Source organism: Neophocaena asiaeorientalis, unplaced genomic scaffold, assembly GCF_003031525.2.
Source record: "Neophocaena asiaeorientalis asiaeorientalis breed wild unplaced genomic scaffold, Neophocaena_asiaeorientalis_V1.1 scaffold122, whole genome shotgun sequence".
Classification (NCBI taxonomy): domain Eukaryota; kingdom Metazoa; phylum Chordata; class Mammalia; order Artiodactyla; family Phocoenidae; genus Neophocaena; species Neophocaena asiaeorientalis.
In genome coordinates this window covers 504751-523040 of record NW_020172725.1, presented here as the reverse complement: position 1 = coordinate 523040, position 18290 = coordinate 504751, and the positions used below count along the sequence as shown (strand labels likewise).

Below are 18290 nucleotides of genomic sequence, written 5' to 3'. Positions count from 1 at the left end.
ACACAGACCTACTAGAGAATGGACTTGAGGATATGGGGAAGGGGAAGGGTAAGCTGTGACAAAGTGAGAGAGTGGCATGGACATATATACACTACGAAATGTAGGGTGGATAGCTAGTGGGAAGCAGCCGCATAGCACAGGGAGATCAGCTCGGTGCTTTGTGACCACCTAGAGGGGTGGGATAGGGAGGGTTGGAGGGAGGGAGATGCAAGAGGGAAGAGATATGGAAACATATGTATATGTATAACTGATTCACTTTGTTGTAAAGCAGAAACTAACACACCATTGTAAAGCAATTATACTCCAATAAAGATGTTAAAAAAAAATACAGGACTTTAAGACAGTCAATACTTAGTTGTGAAACAGAATGAGACCATGGACCATTCATTTACAGCAGAAATTTTTAAAGCATTCCTTGGATTACTCTGGGATTACAAAAATGGACATCCAAGTGGCCATGAATGCTCTGAATTGTGAGTGAAATTATCTGCATGTGTATATTTTTAGGGAGAGGGCATATATTTCCTATTGAAATTTCAAAATCATTCTTAATCCTCCAAAACGATTAAAACCATTTATGTAGAAAATAAGGCATAAGTACCTAAAAATTCCAAAACAGGAATGTATTTTTAGAAAGCAAACAGGTGACTTTCTAATACCACTTAAAGCTAAATAAACATTGGATTAATTTTTTAATGTTTATAACAAAAGTAATTCAAATTTGTCTTTAATATATTTTTTAAGTTGTGCATTTGAAAGTTGTAGTATCCAATATTTGAGTAAATAACAATATTTTTCAAATAGAAAAGCAGAGCTACTCTCAAACATTTTAGCTCAGAAAGAATAAACAAACTTAAGCCAGACAAGATGTAGATTTCCATGAAAAGCTGGAGGTAACATGTTGGCCTAATAAGTTCAAGAGAGGATCCCACTGTAGAAAACTTGAGAGCAAGAAGTCAGCTGGAATCAAGGTGAGTAGAATTCATAGCAAGCAAAATTTTCCTCTGAAAAGAATCCTGAGCTGACTTGGAGGAAATTCTTGCTTTCGGTTCCTTTGTGACACCCTTATACTATAGTATATTCATTAGAATGGGGATGTCATGTTCTTTAAATTTCTATAGTTACCACATCTTCTAACAAGGTAGATAAGTAATACTTCTGCTCGCTGACATAAGAAAAAGTCCTAGTCATACAAGGGACACTATTTAGTGTATAGAAGGAGAAACAGGGAAACGATGTGTTTTGAAATAAAGTTGATCTGTAGTTATATAAAGTGAACTTTTCTTCTACTAGCTTAACATTTATTATTTAGTCACAATAAGTTAGATTTTTATCTTCATAGCTAACTAATCATTTCTTCTATACTTAATATCATGTTAAAAACAAATTTATAAAACAACCATATATATTCCCCCAGTAGTCAACATTTTTTTTGCCAAAAAGTGGAGAAAAAATTTACTTATTTACTTATTTTTTATTTTTTTACTCCATTTCTGATTCCATGAGGACATTTATATGAGGACACACATTAAAACAGATAATTAAAAGAAAATAATACACCAATACCTGAGCAAACAAAATGGCAGTATTCAAGGCAATAAAGAAAGAACACACATATAGAGGCCTGAAGATCTTATATAGTTACTAATTTTTAGCTGTTAATTTGACCCTGACATCCCTGGTAACTAAAAGAAAAGGCACATGTGATCAGCTACAGGATATATATTGTATATAAGAGGAGAACACACCACTTACCTTGGGATGATTTAAGTGAAGAGGAGGGGTATGAAAGTTCATTTCATGAAATTGGTATGGAAAAAAATGTTTTTTGAGGGATGTCATATTAGGAATAGTAAAGGATGTGTTGGGCAAGTCTTTAGTAACAATCCCATAGCAGACATAGAGCAGGCTGTGTAAGTTAAGGATTGCTTTATATAAAATACTTGCATATAAGCTGAAAGTGTAAAGTCAATGCATAGTAAAGGCAATTAATTTGGAGGAGGTCTAAACAATGCCACCCATATATTTACCTTTCTAATAATTTGGATTCCTCTGAAAATAAATCATAGACAATCCAGAAGTACAGGTTAACCATGTGTGCTTTAGAAAAGCGTTCATATATTTCATATCTTTCAACAATTTGTAATTAAAAGTTGGGCAGCAGACATTGGCAATGACTGGAAATACACCTGTATTTTAAATACACCTGGGTTTTTCTATTTTGCTATTCTTCATCACTTCTTTGGCAATGGAGAATAAAACATACATTATTAATCTCTGTGCTTCTATAGAACTTTGTAGAATCTGCCATGCTGTTTTGCAAAATACCTCATCAAGGGCAGAGACCAAATCTCATTCATCTTTGTATCCCAGCATATAACAAAGGAAGTGGAACATAATTGATGTTTAATCCATTACACTTTCTTGAATGAACCACTTTGCAGACTTTTCAGAACATCACCACTGTTCATATAGCTTGAAAAAGGTCAAGGTCATGCACCAACTAACACCAAGGAACCTAATTTATAGTCAAAACTTTCCTTTGGCATCAGCTCAAAAGCATTAACTGAAAGCACTGTACAACTGATGTAGGTATGGATTTTTTTAAAAATCAGAAAATCATCCAGAGGATGATTTCTTCAAAATCTAAGTAAAAATGTATTATGTCAATGATATGACAGATCAGATTTCATTCAAAAGGTCTGTGAAACAATGGTCATCTTCCACTTTCTAAACTGGGTGAGAATTAGATCTATAATGTCTAAATTTTAAAAATCAGTATCATGAGCATTTACTACAGAACCATATTTAAAGTCATAAAATGACAAGTTTAAGTCTTCAATCATGATAACAAATTCTTGGAGTGGGGCCCATATACCAGTAGTAGAATCACGTAACTTGGTTCTGCTTTCTTAAGCTTGGCTTGCAAAGAGAATGGGTGATTGCAGATCATAGTATGGAAATATAGAGTGAAGCAGACTGTAGCATGTGTCTAGACAATGTCAAAATCAATCAAACGATAAATTCATAAACAGTTTGTTAATATTGTGCCAATAAAATGGTTAATCTCTGAACTTATTTGAATAGAATATTTTTGCAACAGTCTAGAAACATACAGAGAATAGATGAAAGATAATGACTGCCTTTTGCATACTCTGTGGGTGACTGCATGGCCAGAACACAGTATCTCTAGAACCTTGTTATTTTAAGTTTAGTCCTGAGACTAGCAACCTCTGGAATCACCTGGGATGTTGTTAGAAATTCAGAATCTGAGACCCAATCGCACACTTACTGAATGAGAACCTGCATGTTAACAAGATCCCCAGGGGATTCACATTCAATTTCAAGAAGCACTGCCCTAGTATATAGTACCAAAAATGGATGTGGCCCTTAGCAAGCTTAAAAAAGAGTCAATAAAACCATGGCAATGAACATGTTCCCAGAAGAAGACACTTCTTCCACTCTCTTTGGTGGGCCTATATTATAGGGTGTTTAATAGTTTTAAATGAAAAAGAATAACTGTTTTTGAGTATAGTCTTGTATGAACTCACAGTCATACATTGCTCATTTTTTGTAAGACCATGAAATTTCCTAATTTAGTAAATACTCTAAATGAACATAAAGTTTGTCTTCACTTTATTATTGAACTATAACACACTTTTACTTGTTTTCAGCATTTTTTTACATGAATAATGACCTAATTCCACATCTACACTTTTCCCAATCTCTGAATAGTTAATAATTCATAAAGTCAATAATTAAGTTTGAAAGGAATCTACAAGTGTTTGCAACTCATAGGTTCTGTATATAGTATCCAAAGATGAGTAGAACTGGAACCTTACACCTGAGTTTGTTTGCCTGTCTGTTTTGTTTTGTTTTGCTTTCAATGCAGTTTAGGTTTGGTTTCTATATATTCAACACCGTTCAGAAAACGTGTCTCACAACTTCCTGTAGGCTTTATCGGAGCGTTCCTCTGCTGTCTTGTAGCTCGTCTGTGGGAGGTAGGTCATACTACGCAACATTTCAGCACTACGGACAGCGCCTAGGCACCTACTCCTAAGAAGAGGAGGGGATCCTGTTGGGTTTGCATAGGCAAGGCGAAGGGTAGGGAAAAATAACTCCAAATGACGCATGCGGTCCCCAGTTTAACCAATACACCCGTCACCCACGTCTTTCCTTTACAGGATGAGAAGTCATAGGAATTGATTGCCTACTCCTCGACTGAGACTGCAGTCACCGAGCACAACAAAATGCCCGCGGCACAGCTACTGATGCAGACAGAAGAGGAAAACAAGTATTTTAACAATACATTAATTAACACCTCCACTGCCTTAGAAAGACAAATTGGTGATGAACTCCGATTGCTAACCTCCAAGTGTGATATGAGTGAAAATGAGCCTTCTTATTTTTTTTTGCAGAGCTGAGGACTATATGAAGCCTGTTGCTGCCGTGGCCGATTCCCTACCCCCTCTCACTGCCCACCGCTTTTCTCTCACAGACACACACGGTCAGACGCCCTCACATACGCACACGCGCGCGCAAATATTTACACACTGCCACATGGAAGAAATCCGTGCACATTTTCCTGCAAATATACTCGCGCGCGCACACGTCTTCTGCCCCTCACCGACAGATACAGACATTTACACACGTAGGCCAGTAAAGCGATAACCGCAGTACTGGGACTCCACGCAGGTTCCCAGGACACGTCTTTTACATTGCTACCGAACCGATCAGCGAACACAGACAAACCTGCCAACACTTAAATCTACTGGCTGGATTTCATCTCCATGGCAACAAGCATGGAAGGTGAGACGTCTCTCCCTGCGGAGTAACTTTCTCCCCCTACCCTTCGCATTAACTGACAGGATTCTAATGCAGGTCCAGATGAAAAGCATGTCTCCTTTTCTGGTATTTCTGAAGCTAGGGAGCTGTAAAGGAGGTGGGGAGGGAGGAGAGGGGGAAGGAGTCTGTAGGGCTGCTGAGTTCAAATTCTAAAGAAGAAAGAGCCCTAATGTTTCTGCTGATGCTGCTGACAAAAGGAAAAAAAAAAGTGGATTTGTTGTGTGCTTGCTGATGTTTCTTCCATAATGTTTGGTAGGTGATTTCTATGCTTCTTAAGTTTAATATGTCCAAAGAGAACTGGAGACAAACAAGGCAGAATGATAATGACAGTCCAGGTTTCACTAGTGAGACATTTTGAGAATTTTCAGACCAGGTTTCCAGTGCTTCTGGAAAAAAAAAAAAGGAATGTCAGAGTCCTTGAGGAGCCATTCAAAGATTCTCTTAAGAGGGAAATTCTCTAAAGGTTGAAATCTGAAAGGTTGGGGGGGAGGTTGATTTTGGCATATCTCAAGGTTTTGGATTCCTGGGGAGGCCTGAAATTTATGCACTTCATCATGATGAAGACATCTGGGTTTGTTATTTAAGGTTTTCCTTTGATTACAACATATTCCATTCCAAATTACTAACTAGCTCTGTGCAGATGTGGCCTCAATAATGCTTCTTTTCCCTCTTTTAATGGGATTTAATAATCTTGATATTTCAAGGGGTGTGTATATGGGAGAATTCATTATTTTTTAAGCTTGGATTTTCCTATATGTCTCATTTCATTAAATTATGAATGTTCATATCATTAGCATTAGAGATTATTATATCTAATGACAAGTATCATAATAGTTTTCATCTAGAACACCATATTCCACTATAATAGTTATTTTAGATATATTGTTTGGAATATTATTAATAGATGAATAAACAGGAGAAAAAACCTGTTGATTAAAATAAAATACAGGAATTTCTTTTTTAATAGGCACATACTTTTCAATATTGGTTTCTGCAGTTACACATTGTTGCATGATTAAATGACTATATGTTTCTCAAAACTGAATTTTTATATCTCCAATCAATGAACTTATTTCACAGAAAAAAAAATCGCACATAACATTCATGTATATGGAAGTCTATAAATCAGGTGTAAAAATACTGTTATCTTTGCTTGACTACTTACAATAGTATGATTTGTATGACTTGTCATAGAAAGACTGTGTTTGCTTATTTATTGGTTACTAACTACAAAGCAGCTCCATGAGATCTGGGCCTATTGGTGTCTACAGGTATACCCTTGGCCCAATCCTATGACTCATCAGAACTTAGAAATCCCAGTTCCTGACAATTGCCATGAAGGAAATAATGGGCTTTCAACTCATTTTCTCATTTCTAGAATACTTAAACATTGATTCCAGTTAACGCGGCTTGAGGCAATATTTTATCATTTGCAGTAGTACTACAGAAATATACTTAAATACTTTAATCATAAAACACATAGAGACTGATATTTAAACTGTACAATGTTGATAATTTTAGCCATTTTTTGTGGCAGCGCATATTAAAAATAACTTTTACCACATAATTTTACACTCTACTCTTATTTTGAAAATTCATTTCTTTATTCTCAATTTTTTTCTCATAAGGGTTTATTTATTTAGTTTTGTAACTTCATGGTCTAAATTCTCACATATTTCTTTCATTTTCTATTTCCCTATAAAGAGGATATTAAGATATTTTCCCTTTGAGGTAGGCATTAAAATGTCTGTTTTGCACAAACTGCTAATTTTTTTTTGCTTCTGTTCCAGAGACTAGAGAAAGTGAAAGAAATGTATCTTTTATCCACAGTTGTCCAGTAATTTTGGATACCTTATTAATTAATGAAGAAATCAGTGTTGCCTCTGAAGACCTCTGTTGATTCTTAATATTTTGTTATTACTCTTATATCATATTATGCTCTATATTAATTGAAAGGTACAGAGCTCAGCACACTTAGCAGTATATTCTCAAAAACATTAGACTTGGGGTTGAAATGAGACAAGTTGTTCATTTAATAGAGCAAGCAAAATGGAAAGTTTGAGCAAATCTTTGAAAAATTTAGGCCTGAAAATACTGGTATTTTAACCACTGCATATATGGCTTAAATTCCCAAGGGTATCTATTTTCTGAACATGTTGGTAGGCAATTGCTTAGCTTTTCACTTATTTGCTTGTGTGGACACAATGCCTGCAGCAATGGCCAAACTTTTTTTTTTCAACATTTGAGTACGACCCTTTCAGGTGTTCTCCTTGGCTTGTATTTTGTTTTCATCTTTGGTGTAAGGTAGAATTTTAAGATGAATATAAAAGTCAAAGTTCTTCCTTTTAAGATATTAATAAAACATCTGTTCACATGAACTTCCAGGTCAAGTGTCCCCCATCCAAGTTTGGTGTATCTCCCTCCCTCCCCCTTAAATATGGGACTTGAGAAGTGTTTCTATTAAATTTTTTTAAATTAAATTTTATGTTCAGGTTTCAATCCAGAATTCCAGTCATAAGAATTGTCTTGAATCTTGATTCTGTGAGCTAACTTATAGTTTTCAGCCCCGCCTTGTGTCAAATTTAATAATCATCACTTCAATGTCTTCAACCTAGTTACTGTTCAAAAACACTGAAGAGGATGTAGATAGAGTTAGACCTTTGTGATACTACATTAGAGAGCTGTCTCTATGATTACAGAGCCCAATTTTTATTAGGATACTTCAGTGAACTATGACTCTACATAAAAATAATATTATCCAGGCATATCTTACCATCTTCCCCAAAAAAGATATCATGGGAGATGGTTAAATGCATTGCTGTGCTATTTGCATCGACTAAACCATGTCGATGTTATTTCCCTGATATTCCATGTTAGTAGTAAACTTTCCAAAAAAGAAGTGAATTTGGCATTACTTCTTATTAACCTAATCTTAACTTTTAGTGAGTGCTAACAAATTAGCATTTAAATTAATTTTAATTAATTAAAATAATTAATTACGGATTTGTAACAAAGATTAATTCCAAGTTACCAATATATAATTTTCACAATTTCCCATTGCTCTTTCTGAAAATTGAGACATTTGTCTGTCCAAGTCCATACTTCTGGCAGCACTCTCATGGTCAGGTATTTCTCAAAGGTTTTTGCTCATCAAGTTATAAATCATCTTATCCTGGGAGTTTTAACTCATCTAATGCAGCTAAACATTATTCTACTACTTTCTTGTCTCCTTTTATTGTTTGATTTTGGGGTCATTTCTAAAGAGCATTCTACATGGGTTAAAAAGACAGAAGTATATAAAGTACTTCTGCCTTTTCTTTGTCAACTGATAACCATTAAACCATCTTGTACAAGTAGGGAGTTTAATGTGTTATTGGTCAATTTCTTTATCTGAACATATTGTGTATGAAATCCTCTCACCTCAAAGCCTTTGCAATGACTGTTTCCTCAAACTTCAATGCTCTTCCTCCAGATATTTTCACAGCTCCCTTCTTGACATCATTCAGACTTCAGGTCAAATGTCATCTCCCTAGGAAAGCCTTTGCTGATTTCTTCAATTAAAGAAGTGCCCTTTATTCATTATCATTCTCTTTCCTCTTAACTTGCTTGCTTTCTTTTGTAGCATTTATGACTACCTGATATATAATAGATAGACAGATAGATAGACAATTTTAAAAATAACTGAGTCTGTCTCCTCCTCCACTCATGGCAGGCACACATTGTTCTGTAGTTCATCATTATAATCCAGGACCAAAAACAGTGCTGGCATGGAGCAGATATTCAATATATATACTGGTTGAATGAATAACTAAAATGTAATTGCCATATTCATTATTATATAATACCTTAACCTCATTCAGCTCCCAGTTTTTGTTCTGCATTTCATTTATATTGGTACCAACAATAGATAGCCAAAGAGGGCTTATAAACTATGTATAAAGCCATGAGACAACCATTTATCTGTTCTTCCAAGACAGTATAAAACATGGTGACTGTATTCATTTACTAACAGTGGCTCTATATATCCATTCATTGTTTGTACTCCTACCCAATTCCAAAAGCTCTTGAAGTATCTTAGCTAAGTATCCTTGAAGTATCTTACCCTTCTTAGCTAAGGGTAACCAGAGCAGCCAAGTAGTAAAGAAGGCAAAGTCAGGGGAAGAAGGGGTAATTATACCAGAAGTCTTAAGCTAACAAAGGCATTCTGACTGAGTACAAAATTTAACCATCTACTTCCTGGTAGTTAACGCCAAAATAATATGATGGCTACATACTTTTCCATAGATAATGGCAGGGAAATAACAAGGCTGATAGAAAAGATCTACTTTCCCTACCTTTGAATATTACAAATCATGTGAGTCTTTCTGGGAATGCTATATTAATCAATTATTTTAAAAAACCAGAAACATTGAACTCTGAGTGAGCTGCTGAATTTTAATGTCTGTGGCCTCTCCCATTGCGGGGCACAGGCTCCGGACGCACAAGCTCAGCGGCCATGGCTCACGGGCCTAGCCGCTCCGCGGCATGTGGGATCTTCCCGGACCGGGGCACGAACCCGTGTCCCGTGCATTAGCAGGCGGACTCAACCTCTGCGCCACCAGGGAAGCCCAAAGCTGATATTTTTTAAATCAAAGTTTTCTTGTTCATTTCTTTAAAATATGTTTTCTGAATTTAAAAATTAGATTTTTTAAAACCAGAACTTTATTCATCAAAAATTATATTTTTCAATACATTTAGTTTAATTCAATTCAAATATTTATTAAATACCTACAACATGCCAGAAACGGTGGTAACCGCTTGAGAAGTAGTTATTTTTCCATTAAAATAAGTAATTCAATTCACAGATTGCCTAAGACTCTAAGAACAAAACATTATGCTGTGTTTTAACGTATGACAGACATATAACGTATGTCTGCCATACGTTAGACAAATAGTAATAAAAAATTTAAGGGATTTTGTAACTCTAACTAGGAAAATACCTTGTTTGAATTTAATGGTGAAAAATGAGTTGCGTGTTTTATTGCCACAGCTAGGAAATGTCTCTTTTGGTTTGTTTGGTCAGTTGGTGGGTTTTTATAAGAATAACAGAGTCTAGTGGATTAATCACAAGCTAAGAGCCAACTGACTTAAGTCTTCTAATGATCAGTTATGACCCTGTGTACATGTCTACTTCATGATTTTTAAAAACATGTAAATAAATTTAGCTAACGTCATAACTATACTCAGTTTAGGCTATTTCTGCATGGTGGCAAAATGAACTAGCTGGAAAATGCACAGATCATTAAAACTGCCCAGATGTTTTAATTATAGTGATACCAATTGTTGCAGGTTAGGTTCCTCAGAAACCAGACTCTGAGACAGAGAGTAGTGTGCAGGATGTTTACTGAGTAGTGCCCTTGGGCTCAACACCTGTGGAAGAGTGGGGAGTTAAGCAGGAGTGGGCAGAATTTGAACTGTGATGAAAGAACAGCCTTGGTTTTCCCCGTGATGAACTCTTGTGAATCAGTTATACCTATACATATATCCCCATATCTCCTCCCTCTTGCATCTCCCTCCCTAGAATGGTTCTTCAGAGTTCAAGATGGCCAGGCCTTTTTATTTTCACATTAATCAGTCATTGAAAACTGTCTGCTGTTGGAAGTGAAGTAACCTTGGGTTACAGAGAGGCAGCTCTCTGCTATTGAGGCAATCCATGGAAGGAGCTAGCAGCTGAAGATTATCTGCTGGTAGCCCTCCCATGTGCTGGGCAACAAGTCCTTCACTGAAGGGAGTTTGTTTACTGTGTCCACCAGTAAACCAGGCTTATTGCCTCTTCTTACCTACATGTCCGAGGAAATAGTCAAATGGTATAGCCTAGCAAGGCCATGGCTCTTGTGAAAAAAAAATTCAACAAGTTACTTGGCTGAATCAGTCAAATGGTTGATCCAGCATCTCCATGTAGAAACATCCTTCTTTTCAGTTTGTCCACCCATTAAAAAAATGAACCAGAGGGTGTATGAATCTCAACAAAAGACCTTTAAATGACAAAGCAATAAAATTAAAGATTTGGTCAGAAAAAAAAGTTCTAGTTAAGTCCCAAGGTCATTATTCAGTCCAGTCTCCCCTACTTTCTACAGGATAAATTGTACAACAAGAGCTCAATCTTCAGAAAAATCACTCTGAAACACTTAAGTGATATGACATTTTTAAAAATTAAAATATATTCAGTATACCATACTTATTACGGTAGAAAAATGATTTGGTGTAAAGAAATTCAACAAATGGGGTTGAAACAACATTTTTTCCTTCTATTAAACAAAAAAGTCAAATAACCAGCATATCCCACAATGTATTGAATATTTCTAACACTTAAGGTTTGAAGACAGAGCTCTTTTGTAATCCAAGCCAGTATAAAATAAATATTGTTTGATATTAACTCGTGTATAAGTTGGTGAACAATTTTGAAAGCTACAAGGCTTGTTCTTATTAATCACTCCCTTTCTCCACTCCTTACCTCCCATTCCTTGTTCTGTCTCAGTTGTTTTCTGAAAATTGAACCCCAAAGAACCTGAAGGGTCAGTCATTTTAATAAACACAATTCTTAAAATTATCAAAAGAAGCAACAACAAAGACAAAAACACCAGCAGTCTATTATTCTCAGTTATTAGATGAGAAGCTTTTTGGTGACAGTCCTCTCAAGAAGGGCAGCTGTGGGTTAGTAACCATTTGATTTAATTAACTAATCTTGATTTTTCATTAGTTAATTTAATTAACTTTAAGACAGCAAGTGGAAAAATCTATTTTGCTTCAATTCAACACACACTTTTTGAACACTTTTGCTGTAGTTTTAGACTCTCAACATAGTAGGAGCTTAGAGATAGTGGGAATCTGGTTGGCAAGGGGTCTGGGGAGCTTGACTTGCAGCTGAATTTCATAGAAAACATGCTGTTTAACTTGGATTTTATGTCTGTTTAGGGTGTGAGAGCCAGTGGAGACGGTGGTGAGATGGTTAATGGTCCACAACTACCGCGGCTTGTTACTTGCAAGCTACTATGTTGGGTACTGCTCTTTTTAACATAATTTTTAAAACACAGTTTCTCTTTTTAAGAAATTAGCATTTAGTGTATGAAGTGGTAGTGGAAAAGAAAATACAAGAACATAAGTCTAAAAGCTAAGGAGGGGGGTGAAAAAGAAAGAAGGTATTACACCTATTTAAAAGGATCAGAACCTATCAGACAAAATGGCATTGGAGATAGACCTTAAAACATAGATTTTAGAGAGCTTGACCAGCTTACACCCTATAATAATTTATGGTTTTTTTGATACATGCAAAAATGAAATGAAAATTAGATGACAACTTGGGTCAAAGAAGCAATGACTTAATGAATCAAATGAATCACTTAACTTAATGAATCAACTCAATGACCTAACTTAATGAATCAAATGCTTTTAGGGTTAATTATTTGACTATTCCCCTTCATACTTGATTTTATATTTAGTGTACAGAGGTATAGTTTGTGTGTTCACAAAGGCAATTCTGTAATTACTACAATAGAAGTAGCATCTCCAATACTAATTTGATCCTGATCCATATCTGATAATGTTTTCATGTATCTTTTGTGAGTTAAGTCAAGAGAGTTTGAAAAATGCCAGATTTTACAAAACAATTACCTACCTAATACCATGTATGGATAAAACTAAACTGAGTCCAATTTTGTATCTAGGCCAAGAGGTGACTCCAGCAGGAATTCTGAAGAGCCAAAATGATGTGACAGTGAATAATGAGTAGTACCTACTGTGGCAACTCTTCAGCTAAGATGAGTGTCAACGAAGTGTCAGCTTTCTCGTTGACTCTGGAGCAAAAAACTGGCTTCGCTTTTGTTGGGATTTTGTGTATCTTCTTGGGAATTCTTATCATCAGATGCTTCAAAATCCTGTTAGACCCATATAGTAGCATGCCTTCCTCTACATGGGAAGGTGAAATTGAAGAGTTTGATAAAGGGACATTTGAATATGCACTTGCCTGAGTGTTTCAGCTTTATAGTTTTTAGGGTTATAACACTGGGGCACATGGTGGACACAACTGTAATTTCCTTCAGTGTGCTGGAGGAAGATCATTTCATTCACTGAATTCAATAAAGGTGTATGGTTAATTTATCCACCATGCTGTGTAAGTGATAAACCATTGCTGGGGTTCCTCACTTTCCTCTGTCCTCACATTGAGGTTTCTAATGAATAGAGCATAAGGATAACTCCAGCCACATATAATATCTTTATTCTTCCTGCATCTGCCCCTATGCAATACCCAGACACTCTCTCCATATTCCTGACTCTGCCCCCCTTGCTCTAGAGAATTAGGTGTCAAAGATAAGGACCCCTCAGTCCAAAGAATAAATAGAATATGATTTTCCTAATAAGAGCCATAGGTCTACAATGTTCATACAAACCCTACAAGCAACCATAGGCCATAAAGTTCCCCACATGTCACAATTTGACCCTTCTATTTCTTCTCCTTCTAGGATCTCTTGCAATAAAATCCCCTAGCTTGGGATCATACTGATACTCCCTCCTCTTCCCCTTTTATAAATAGCATTAAAAAGGGAGTTTTCATCATGACCTGATGGAAACAAGAAACAAGAAGTCCAGTCTCCGCTCTGCCACCAATAGAGCTATCAACCTTGGCCAAGTCATCTTATCTCTGTAGACTTCATTGAGGAAGCTAACCAGAGGATTTTTAACAACACCCCTTTTAATTCTAGTGCCCTATGAGCTCTACAAATATACCTGGAAACCCAGGGATCTGAGATGAATGAGGATTTTTAAGACGTCATGAAAAGTTTTTCAGTTTAGGAGCCTAAACTCTGAGATTTGAATTCTAATGTTGCCTAGCTAAGAACAAGCAATATGACCTAGAAAGTTACCTAATGGGAACTTAAGTTCCATATCTGCAAAACAAGGATAAAGAAACCTATCCTACATGTTTTACAAAAATGTTGGGAGGACCAAGTTACATATAATGAGTGGGAAAGTAATTTGAAAACCAGAAAACACTGTTTAGGGATTTCCCTGGTGGCGCAGTGGTTGGGAATCTGCCTGCCGATGCGGGGGACACGGGTTCGAGCCCTGGTCTGGGAAGATCCCACATGCCACGGAGCAGCTAAGCCTGTGCGCCACAACTACTGAAGCCCATGCACCTACAGCCCGTGCTCCACAACAGGAGAAGCCACCGCAATGAGAATACTGTGCACCGCAACCAAGAGTAGCCCCCGCTCGCTGCAACTAGAGAAAGCCCACACGCAGCAACGAAGACCCAACGCAGCCAAAGATAAATAAATATATATTAAAAAAAAGAAAACACTGCTTAAACATAACTTGCTATCATTATTTATTATCCTTGTTGGTAATTGTTAAAGAGATTATCAAACCCTAAGAAGTAATGGCTCAATGTAAGTTATTCAGCCTCTCCAGTGTTCATTCTTTCCATTTGATAAATTAAAAAAAAATAGAATTACATAATTTAAAAATTTTTTCCAATTACAAAATTCTGACTCTCTGTAACTGAATGGAGGAATATACCAGGAGATAAATAAATACAAAAATATTTGTGTCACTTGAGAACACAGAACTGCCTAACACACCAAAAAAAAAAAAAAAAAAGGATTAAAATGTACTGAGAGTTAGCACTAAATGAGGTGCTTTCCATTTATTATGAAATTTGATACTCTTATCAATCCTTTGAGTTTGGTACTATTTCCATTCTATTAGCTCAATTTCACAGATAAGGAACTGAAGCTGAGAGAGATTAAGTAACTTCCCAAGGTCACCAAATTAGGGCGTGATTGTATTAGAAATTACACTCTCATCAAAATCATAGTCATTGTTTGTAAATATCATGCTATACTCCCACACACTGTCCACAACATTTCTACATATCTTACAAATATGATTATTGCTCAGGTCTAAGGCACTCCACAGCCAGCTGTCTCAGTGAGAGTCCCTGACACTTTTCATCTCGTAGTAGATTTAGAACACATCTGTGTTGGCTATGGATCTTCTGGACCAAACTCACACCTTAAGGAGACTCTTTGAGCCCCAGTAGGTACTGGAGTGTCAGCCTGGGATACCTTGTAGCCAGTTCGTAATTTGGTCCAAGAACAGCTCATTGAACCAAGTCAACGGGACACACTGAAAGCTGTAAATGTCCATGATGCTAGTCATCTCCTTTGTGACCCAGGCTTTTGAAGTACTCACTAAGATATATGCCCAGGTACCAGATGCTCCCATTTGTCTCCCAAGGAAGACAGCCAACAAGACCTTCCATTTTGGTGAGTAGACCTGTGATGTTAACAAGGCCCCATCTTTATCTCAAAAAGAAAAAAAGACCCCAAAAACCAAAGATAAGAAAACTTTGTGAAGTATGAGCATTGTTTCTGAAAGTTCAACACCCATAAGCTTTTCAGATATCATCAACTCCACCTTAGTATTATTTCTAATCCTACTGAAGAGAAATTCTTTTAACCAAAGGTGTCTCCATTCATGGCATTTATTCATGGCCTATTGTGTACCTTAGACTTTCTGGAGGAAAGGGGAGGGGACAGAGAGGTTAGAATCGGTATTTTTAGAGCTAGAAAAAATGTGAGATATAAAGGATAGTTATAGCATGGAGAACATGGAAATTTCATGAAATGTGAACTAACCCTTTCTAGGAACAGATGTCCAATGTCATAGCCAGATTATCCCCTAGCTGCCTTTTCCCAAGAGCCCTGTCAAGGAGGACAAGAGAAAAGGTAGACAGTACCTCCAGACAGTTTCCCCCTGTTACCTTACCCACCTGTCTGAAAGGCCTTTCAGGGTTGGTTTATGGATAGTGTAATTTCATCCATATACCCCAAACCACCTCCCATCTGCTCCAGAATGTCTGAATCCCCTTAATAGAGAACAAAGACTTTCACTTCACAGTTAGAGATAAAAAGCTTAGAGAGAAAATGTCTAGTTGATATAAGACTAAGACCAAAACCAATTCACCCTACTTTGTAGTCAAGCAGTCAGTCAGCAAGGAAAGAGGAAATTGATGGCTATCAGAGGCATTCATAGTCTTTGGGAAAGGGAAAAGGTTGAGGAATAAATAGATGGGCTCCTGAAAGAGGACCAGAGTTGAGGGAACAGTTGAAGGAAAGGGAGACCAGAAGTGGCAGAAATAACTGCAAGTAAGTTCACAGTTCCTCTACAAGGCCGGTGAATAAGACTTGTTTTGAGTCCCAGCCTCATCTTAGCTGATCTAAATAACCAGCACCACCCAGCTGAGTCTGAAATGAGACTACTCCCTACACCTACCATATGGAAAGGCAGAACCCTTTGTTGAACAGATAAATGCCTTGCACCAGTGGCCTTTAAGAGCAAAATGAGTTATAGGTACCTGTAATTCTGTCTCAATTTCTGATACAGCCTCATGACATTAGCCTGACTGATTAGCATGACAGTTACCTGACTAAGAGCCTCTAAGGGGTTTTACTGAGGTATCTCCAGACTCCTTTCTATAATCTGCTATCTGTTCACCAACCTACCTTTCCCTCTGTTTTAATAGGCATAGTACCTATCCCAGTCGCTAATGATTCACCCCAGAATCTTGGATGCAAAAGTTATCAGTAACTTGTCAATATTGCCGATATAGTCAAAGCAAGCACTAAGTACACACTAGTGCTTTCTAAAATTAGCACATTAACCCTTTATACAAATGAACTCATTTAACCCTCACAGTGAGTCTACAGCACAGCGTTATTCACAACTGATTTTACAGATGAGCAAGTTAAAGGCACAAAGAGACTGAGTAACTTACCAGTGTTCACACAGATAGGAAGTGGCAGGGCCAGGACGTGAATCAAGCGTGCCGACCCCAGAGACTTGCTCCTCATCTCTGTGTTACACCACAACTCTGCTGCTCGGGCAACTGGAAGTCACTTGAATAGTTTCTAATAAAACACGAGGAGGACTCTTTCAGTCATCCTGATTGAAAACCAATGACAGAACCTGCACAGAGGAATTGTTTGTGCTGTCTTAATAATCACCACCTCACAGATGTGAGCCAAACCTTACCCTCAACAAAACTCAAAAACCAGTTTTGATGAAAACGTTTTGCCGGGTGGAGGCAAAAAGGTCATTTAGCAGTGCCGCTGGAAAACTTACCCATAGTTTGATTTCTGCTTGAAAGAGTTTTCCCATTAAGTAGAAATATTTCCAATATATCATTGATCATACTCTCAATCTGCTCACTTCCTGTGCAGAGAAGAATCAAGATAATATCTGCTATAAGCAAGATAAAATAATCTCAAATACCACTGTCTAGTTACAAAGTATAGAAATTTTCTCTGGAGGCCTATATTTTGCTGCATACCCTGAACAATAGGAGGTCACTAGGAATCGTGTGCAATGAGATGGCAAGATTCGATTTATTTAGCCTCAGACTGAAGCACTGCTCATACTTTCTTGGATGATGGCTGTTGAGCAATCCAACTCCCCGCATGCATTAAAGAAACTTTGTCTTCCTGTCTAAAAGGATTAATGGTTTACTCCTGGTTACTAGCTGATGTAGTACTTAAAGTTCTTCTGCGCTAATGGCTGGGTGGGGCCTACAGCATTAATCCAGGCCAGTCATTTCTTGTCATCTTTTTCAAGGAAGATTTTAACCAATAAGAAGAAGCCTAAGGTTTGGGGGTGAAAGCTAAGTGCTGCATATATGCCTGGGTGATGCTGAAGTAGGTTATGCTTCCTGAGAAGGCTCCTGGGTGGTAAGTTAAACATTTCCGGGCAGGGTAAAAATCATACTTAACATTATGTCATAAAGTAGATTCTGAGGAGTGGAGTAAAGGTGAGGATGTCAAGGGTTATGAAGAGAAGTGAGAGGTTCCATAAAAACTAAAGAGGTAATAGTTTCACTTATAATTTCTCCAGGAATGATTATTTGAGAGTTGAAGTTGAGATTTTTTTGTTTTTAATTCAAAGAAATAGCTTTAATAACTGCTGGTGAGAAGCAAGGTTTTCTGGGGTTTTTTGTTAATTTTTTGTATTTATCTATCTTTGTAGAACTTTCTTTGAAAAGCCAAATTTTAAGGTATCAATAAAGAGATATTATTCTGATGAAAGAATGTTCTAAGATGGGCTTATATCGTGGATTGTGAAAATGATTATGTAGTCTATCTCACAGTCAAATAAAAACCTCTTGAAGACTAGAATATTTCTTTAAAGGGAATCAGTAGAACATAATTATTCTACCTAAATATAGCATACAACTTCATTAAGGACTGAGATTTATTTCCTCACCCTGAATACTCCTTTTTTAAAGGTTCCATAATAGCATTTGTTAAACAAACAAATGTATGAACAAATGAAACATTCTGAAGGCTAGTAAAAGACCCAAGAATTCACAGAGACATCTTGACAGGATGTATATTTATAACCTGACAAGAATG

General features: G+C 36.8%; 3 protein-coding genes and 1 long non-coding RNA gene across 4 annotated transcripts in view; 2 read left to right on the top strand and 2 right to left on the bottom strand.

The window, feature by feature from the left end:
- MYEF2 (myelin expression factor 2) overlaps nt 1-17344 on the bottom strand; it is a 58296-nt gene extending 40952 nt beyond the window's left edge. The window contains exons 1-2 of the mRNA XM_024740281.1: nt 17304-17344; nt 16661-16738 (exon numbers count right to left, since the gene is read on the bottom strand). Coding sequence (XP_024596049.1) covers nt 16661-16738; nt 17304-17344 — 119 coding nt within the window. The remainder of the gene's footprint in view (nt 1-16660; nt 16739-17303) is intronic.
- On the top strand, nt 1492-13257 carry CTXN2 (cortexin 2). The gene is made up of 2 exons (XM_024740288.1): nt 1492-4809; nt 12549-13257. The coding sequence occupies exon 2, from the start codon at nt 12606-12608 to the stop codon at nt 12849-12851; it is 246 nt and encodes an 81-aa protein (XP_024596056.1). The 5' UTR covers nt 1492-4809; nt 12549-12605; the 3' UTR covers nt 12852-13257.
- Nucleotides 3620-8652, bottom strand: LOC112396519 (uncharacterized). Its single transcript, XR_003002586.1, has 2 exons — nt 8266-8652; nt 3620-5231 (listed from the first exon to the last, which is right to left on the bottom strand). It is a non-coding gene; the product is annotated as an uncharacterized LOC112396519 (long non-coding RNA).
- Nucleotides 17345-17531: 187 nt separating the features above from the next.
- Nucleotides 17532-18290, top strand: part of SLC12A1 (solute carrier family 12 member 1) — a 91797-nt gene continuing 91038 nt past the window's right edge. Inside the window, exon 1 of the mRNA XM_024740284.1 lies at nt 17532-17609. The gene's annotated coding sequence lies outside the window, so the exon portion shown is untranslated. The remainder of the gene's footprint in view (nt 17610-18290) is intronic.

Coding starts and splice junctions, on each gene's coding strand:
- CTXN2 (XM_024740288.1), top strand. CDS start 12,606: ATGAGTAGTACCTACTGTGGCAACTCTTCAGCTAAGATGAGTGTCAAC.